Source organism: Atta cephalotes (assembly GCF_000143395.1).
Source record: "Atta cephalotes unplaced genomic scaffold scaffold00106, whole genome shotgun sequence".
Lineage (NCBI taxonomy): Eukaryota > Metazoa > Arthropoda > Insecta > Hymenoptera > Formicidae > Atta > Atta cephalotes.
The window spans coordinates 77,557-85,494 of record NW_012130170.1 but is presented as its reverse complement, the minus strand read 5'-3'; the positions used below and the strand labels follow the sequence as shown (position 1 = coordinate 85,494).

Here is a 7,938-nt window from a genome sequence, read left to right as displayed (position 1 = left end):
ACATATTATCTAGATATATTATTACTCTCTCTCTCTCTCTCTCTCTCTCTCTCTCTCTCTCTTTCTCATTTTCTTTGTCACACATATAGTTATAATAATTTAAAAGTATATGGAATAATATTTCCAGGAAATGAAAACAATTAGTTATTGTAACTGCCGTTATTTAATGTTAATTACTTAGTTGCCTTGTTGTAATAACGATTCGGTAATAACGTTGCGAATTATTTTAGATTGATAATAGATCTGTTTTTTATTCCTGCATTCTCTGAATTGGCGCATACAGTGCAATAAGTTAAAATAAAACAAATATATATTTATTTCATTTCATCTTATTGTATCATGTACCAGTTGAGACAATGTAGGAATAAAAAACAGATCTTAGGTAACACCAGAGTTGAAATAGTTAATAGTTATTTATCACGGATTGAAAAAAAAAGTCATATGTCACTGAAAAAGATAACTCGCAATTTGTAACCCGTTTCTTTTTAATGTAATTTGTAACGGAGTAACTTTACGGCACTTTACTAGTTTATTATTTTTTCCAATAATAAAATTTTAGTAAGTAATACGTAATGGTGAGAATTTACTTTTCAAAGCGATTTTTCTTAGCATAACTTTAACTTTAGTTAGTCATTATTACAGTTATAAAAAATTGCAACATCATTATGATAAATTGTTATTATAAAACGTAACAGAAAAGTAATTCTTCCATTTCCTGACAGATTCGTACCTTCAGTAGCGTATGCCAGAGCGACAAATATAAGACAAGCGAACGCACGCATCTTGGATTGCAGATTGTTGCTTGATATTGAAGGGAATAGGTGCATTCAAAGGTTTATATATGTTCCTGAAGTAGTCGCAGCAAAGATATAAATCTTGCGTTTGTGAAGTTTTTCAGAATTTTTCTCAATGCGATATCATATGATAAAGTTACTACTATTCTATATCTGATACACATGTTATAAATTGCCTTTTAATTTCCTTACATGTTATCTCACTCTTCACAGAAGTGTCGATTAAGTTAATCGAGTTAACATTGGAAAGTATTTCTATTAGATAGAACATTTCTAAGGATTGCAATATCTCGAATTTATTACTATTCTTCGATTCGTTCTAAACTTGACATTTTTCTAGTTTGATAATAATATATATAAGCAAATTTTTTTTATTTGTCGATAGGATTTTCCTTATCTTCGGTGATTGCTGACTCAGTTTTGCAAGAGCTCAATTTTCATTTCCGTTTTACATCAGATATCGTATACAATATTACTATAGCTATTCTTTCTATGATAATACGAACGAGATTCTTAATATTTAACTCATTTGATCCAAGACTTTAATTTATAGTTAAAATTAGAAGCAGTGTTTCAAATTTTTTGGACATTAATATTATTAACAATGACGACACCCTAGAATTTGATTGATTTCACAAATCAGTTTTCTCAGGGAAATATCATATTTAAATTTTATGTCTTCGCATCGATTTAACAAAAGAGAGAAGTTATCATTGGAATGACTGACAGATTCTCTTTTTTGTCGCATTTGAAATTCCACATACAACAAAAATTTTAATTTTATTATTAAAAAGCTTATCAAATACTGACATACTGAATTATTTTAAATTCATATTTAATTATCAGTGTTAAATTTCTTTGTTATAAAAAAAACTTTTAAACAAACTTTAAAACAAAATATGAATCAGATTTCGATCACGGGAGGAAAAACTATTTTTAGGATAATGGCAATAAATCGTAAGCAGTAAGCAAATTGGCCAATCACGGTAGAGTTCGTAAGGTCATAATATAAGCGATAGTCAATGCAACATGTTGATTTCCTTATTGCTTATGTCTTACTGTTTTGAGTTTTTTGTATGCCTTTACTATTCTATATATTCAGAATGTTTCTGAAAATTTAGGAATATAATTTGGAATTTGAATATAAAATCAACATTTTATAATTTTAATACACTAAGCAGGTTTATTAAAGTTCACAAAGGTTTGCTTCCAAATAATTCAAAGAAAAATGTGATATATCATAAATCTCATATAGTAATACAACTTAAGTGGTTAATCAAATTGTGAGGAAATTATCAGAATTTTAGAACACATTAAATTTCAGGAACCACATCAATAAAAATATTACCTCCTAATCGAAAATCACAGATCATAGATTATATTAGAATCACTAATTTGATTGGTCGAATGTGAAAATTTTTCGGAACGATTTTTGAGTAAACGTCTGACGTCCGAAATGATATTTATTAAATTACAAACAAATAGTCTAAATTTACAATCAGACACTAACTGTTTTAATCATGCATATGTAGATGTACTTATAACTAAATTTTAAATCTTATTTGAGTATTTTACAGTCTTGTTCTTCATGTGAGACTTTTTACTTTCGTTGGCATTATTTCATATTTTAATACTTCTTAATACTTCTTAGGCGATTGCAAATTTCTGTGAATTATATACACTGGACCATGAAACAAAATTATGCAGCTGAGTGGGTATTCGTCTGGTAGACGAGAGTGTAGAGATTTTTTTCTAATACTTGTATTTTGCTGAGGATGTGTATGGCCTCAATGTGGCAGAAACGGTCAAATTGTAAAGCTAGTTAAATATAATTTTTATAAATTTAAGTATGTTTTGGTCATTATATTTATCCTTATTTGTCTGATTTGTTTACAATTGTTATTTATATTTGACATTTTACTTATTGGATGATAAAAGCAACAATTCTAATTAAATTAGCAATTTTCTTCTATATCTTTTCTTAGAACAATTGGGATTGAATTCTGATAAAGTACACATAATCATAGTTGATTTGAGTTTATCGATTATATCCGAGTTTATGATATTAGAGAGTTTTTGCAATAACATGAATCCAGATACGGTGAACGCTAAAGTCACATTCCTTTTTCTTAATTAATTGTTAAGAAAAAGATAACTTGATCTTAGTTCATCATATCTGGATAAATAGCATTGCGAAAACTTCCTATTGTTAAAATAAAGTATTATATGCTTAGAAAATCAATGAATTTTATAATATAAAAAAATTACGAATCTATTTAAAAATCTACAGATGAATAAATTTACAAATAAAAATTAAGAATAGAGAACTTATTTTTAAATAAGAAATATGTAAAATAAAATAAATAAAGAATAAATAAATATAAGTTTAATAATACCTCAATATAAAAGTTATTTGCAAGAATAAATATATATTTAAATCATGAATATTATATTTAGTACTTTAACCTAATTAGAAATGATTAATATTTATAAAAATATTGTTAAAATGATATATTAGATTTATTAAAGACATAATTATTTGTATTTTTATTTTTTTCTTTATGCTTTTATTTGTTTCCCAAAAAAGGATTCTATATATTATTTTAGAATAATAGTTTTATTTGTACATATATTTAGAGGAAAGCTCCCTATTATGAGATAGGAACCTAATATGAGATAGCAAGGTTTCTGCTGAACTAATAAACGCTATCTATTAGTTGCACCATGAATTTATTGATCTTGGATTGAAAACTATTTAATAGAACATTTATTATTAGATTATGCCTATAGTCATTGTAAAACAAGATTTTAGAATTTGAATGTCTTCAAGTTTTTTTGGGATGAACTTTCAAATGTTGTTTATTATTTAATAAAATTAAATATTTGGCAATAAATCTTTCTTCATGTAGTGATAGAGTAAGGTCGTACTAATAGAAAAATATGAAATTTGTTGGATTGTTTAATTACAGAAGTTAGATTTAATGATCGTAAAATCATAAAATGTGGAAATACTATGAGATACCCAATATATATTATTTCTTATGTGAAATAACCCATGCTCCTATAGTAAAAATCATTTAAATATAAATGTTATTATACAATAATAAAAAAGGCAACCGGAATAAATGTGCCTATTTCTGCAATGCTTGATTCTGACTATGTGAAAACGCGTTTTGAGTATAATCGCATGCTCATTTTTCGCTGGCTATATTTGTTTATCATATTTTAGAAACATTAAACAAAGTTTTTTAATTGCACTGATATATTTTTACTACTGATTTCTCGGGGTATCTCATATTAGGAGCATAATTTTTTTCCGATTTGCTCATTTTTTACATTTCTTTAATTTTCAAAACAAATAGAATTTGAAATGTTAAAATTCTGATATTATCATTTATCCTAGTCCTATATTTTAAATTTTTACTTTCTTGAATTATATTTAATAGTACATAAATTTATTAAATAATTTTAAAATTTATAGTTTTATGTATCGCTTATAAATAAAATCGCAAATTAACATTATTTTTTATTGGATTATTTTTTGTGTTTATTTTATGTGTTTCTAGACCGTATACTTTAGAATATATGATTTATTTGATCTATCTACGAATGCTTCGAAGTATCTTTTGATTGGTCGATTACTAAAATTCTTTCTTCTGATTGGTGATCAATCAAAAGCTTCGAAGCGTCAAATGGATTATGCCCTTTTTTACATTACGCTTAGGATTGAAGGCTTAGGATTGCAAATTGAGGATTAGAATTCAGTCAATTAGAACGAAACGAATTAAAATTAATTATTACTTGAATGGTCGAATTTTAATCCTTAATTTGAAATTCTTAATCTTCTTATGCGTAGTGACATTAGTCTCGTAAACTCACTTCAAAGTGAGGTTATGAAACTGTGTTGACATGCAATAACTTTTTACCAAAGCAAATAGTGACGTCAATGGCTGCGTTCAACAGAGAAAATTAATTATAAGTTAGTGGTTAATGATTCTTTCATATGATTAGTTCTTGCCTTTAGTTCTTCACTAAATCTAAGTGTAAGAACGATTCGTATTAAAGAAATATTATGCGCTAACTGATTAGTTTTCTTTGCTGAACGTAGCCATTACGTTGAGTGTAAGATACTTAGCTTATTTCAGACTCAATTTCACTTGTGTGTAAATGGAAAACTATACTTTTCTTCTTCATCTTCTTTCTCTCTCTCTATCCCCCCCCTCTCTCTCTCTCTCTCTCTCTTCTTTTTCTCTCTCTCATTTTCTCTATTATAAATTTTTATAATACCTTACAAAAATTTGTATATTTATGTGAAATTGTATATTTAATATGTTTATGTAAAATTGTATATTTAGTGATATATATCACAGCAATAAATATAAAACAAGCGAATGTACGTACTTTTGATCGTAAATTTATTGCTTGAGTTTGAAGTGAAGCTAATGAATAGATGCATTCATAAGTTTATATATACTTCTGATATAGTTGTAACAAAGATATAAATCACATTTTTCTAAATTTTTCTCAATGCAATATTGCACAACAAAATATTATATTTATAGTTTACGATATGTAACTTATTAAAAGTGGTAGTCTTAATAAAATTCTCAGTTATTACTGTCATAACTTTTCTTAGAATAAACAAAAGAATAAGGGCTTATTTCTGTTCATTTCTGATGTATATAATCTGTGGTAAATTTTATTTCTATCGATTATTATATCTATAATATTTGAGTCTACGATATCGTCAATAGAATGTGTATCACGTGTTCAGAAATCATCAAAAAGAATCATAAATCTAGATGGCCAAAGTCCAACAAATTTATAATAGACACAAATAAAGACAGAAACTTTGTAAAAAAAAATAAATTTAGTAAAATCTTGATTTAATAAAATCTTGAATAAGTCATAAATAAAATTCTATATATGTTAGAATATATATTATATTTAAATATTGGATACTGTACATAATTTAACATTTTAACTACCATGGCAACCACCATTTTAAATGTGATGTAAACTTTTGTGAAAGTTCTATCATCCATTTACAGATAACATCTTTATTTATTTCAGATTAGAAATTATTGTAATAACATTGTAAATGAGAAATATGTAATTCGAAATCTTATTTGTATAAGAGAACTTAAGGTGAAAATTACTTACAAATATTTAATTTTATGCGCCGTGCCAATTTTAATTTTTAAAATTTATTACATAATCATGTATTTTTAAGCTTTTTTTACTGAATTTATTTTATTTTTAATAATATATCTTTCAAAAAATTTTTTTTCGCTAAATTTATCAAACTAATTTATAACAGTATCATACAGATATATCAATATTATATAATACTTAATATAATATTAAAAAAATATTATTCGTTGCGGATAACTGCAATGACTGAGAATCTTGGAATAGAAACAACATTGATGATTGTTATTGTTTTGTTATTTACATTATTTGATAATTTATTTTTGATAATTTATTTAATTGAAAAAAAGAGCATACATTTCGTAGAAATAATTTTATAAAACTATTATTACTGTTATTTTAAATTATAAATTTTGTAACACCAAATGGTAATAAACAAATAAATATCTCTTAATTTTTCAAATTTGCTTTGATCCAAGACAGGAAACTGGATACACTTGTGTAAACATCTGGTTCTCCAGAACAGGTGAAGGAAGCGATTCCAATTTGAACTCCGTTAGCGACCAAAGGTGCACCAAGATCAATCTTGAATGAAAATGAAATTAATATGAAAATACTGATATATAAAATGAATATATAAAACTATTATATACAGTAGTAATTAAATACTTGTTATTGCAAATTATTATTATAATTATTTAAACATAAGTAATTTAATTGGTATATAATGCGATCACTGTTTAGTATTATACTATTCCAATATTAATATTTTTTTAGAAATATATATTGAAGATGTCAATATATCAATTCATTTGAAAATACAAAAATTTAATCGACATATAATTAGATTCTTTTCATATTATTTATATAAATATATAAAATTATAGCGCAGTAAAGTAGAAGAAATGAAATTTTTTTTATTTTATTATCCTATAACTTTTTTTATTAATAAATATATAACATTTGCTTTTTATATCGTTACTCTTAATGTCTAGCGTTTCGATTTTTAAAAAATTTTATAATCATTTTTATTTCTGTGAGATGTTTTTACGCAATATTTGTGTGATAGATAACGTAACAAAATGATAGAATGGCATCAAAGGTTAGAATCGTTTAATCTGTTGTTATATCAAAAATATATATAATTTATTTGTTGTATCATATTAATAATCGATGGCTCACCTTGTATTCATTCGTTCTATTTTGAGCTGTAGTGCAGATATGACTATCTGTCAGTTCCCAATGCCTTTTCGCGCATTCTTTTTGCTTATCAATTATCAATTCAGTTTGCTGTAAGTCTCCATTCTAGAAAGGATAATTTCATTAATTGTTACATCGAATATCGAACAACGAATAAAAGCAGCAGAATTATGATTGTTAGTTATCTTTTTACACTTATTACTTCTAATTTTTTGTTATATTTATATAAAAAAAAATAATAAAATTACTTTAAGAAAGAGTTTTTTCTTGAATACATATAATTGGATAATTTTTGTCGTAAATTAAATATTACTGTTGTATTTGTCCATCCAGATAATATGCACGGCTTGCCTTCGAAATTTTTATTGGATTTTGGAAGATTTATCGGATATACTAATACATTGCAGTGATTGATAGGATCGCTAAGGTGAATCAAGGCGATGTCATTAAAGCATAATAATTCGTCGTAATTTTGGTGGACGTTAATACTGCCTACGTTATGACGATATCCTGTATCATTTAAAGAGTTTATGCCGATATGGACCTGTATTTTAGCTGAGTCACACTCCAACCTAAGAATAAAAATATATATAAAAATATTAAAAATCCATATCTATTAAGAACAAATTTTGAAAATATTTATTATGTATTTTATTAATTGAATATCAGAAATATAACAGAAGTTGTTAATAGAAGATTGATTGCAGAAACTAAACATACTTTGGTGTTTAAATGATGTATTTCATGTTAACGAAATAAAATATTCTGTATCTCTCTTTCTCTCTCTCTCTCT

General features: G+C 25.4%; 1 protein-coding gene across 1 annotated transcript in view; it reads right to left on the bottom strand.

Moving 5' to 3' along the window:
• LOC105625069 (mast cell protease 1A-like) overlaps window positions 1-7,938 on the bottom strand; it is a 12,319-nt gene that overhangs the window by 2,788 nt on the left and 1,593 nt on the right. Inside the window, exons 2-4 of the mRNA XM_012206412.1 lie at window positions 7,459-7,717; window positions 7,128-7,250; window positions 6,427-6,530 (exon numbers count right to left, since the gene is read on the bottom strand). Of these exons, the coding sequence (XP_012061802.1) occupies window positions 6,427-6,530; window positions 7,128-7,250; window positions 7,459-7,717 (486 nt within the window). The remainder of the gene's footprint in view (window positions 1-6,426; window positions 6,531-7,127; window positions 7,251-7,458; window positions 7,718-7,938) is intronic.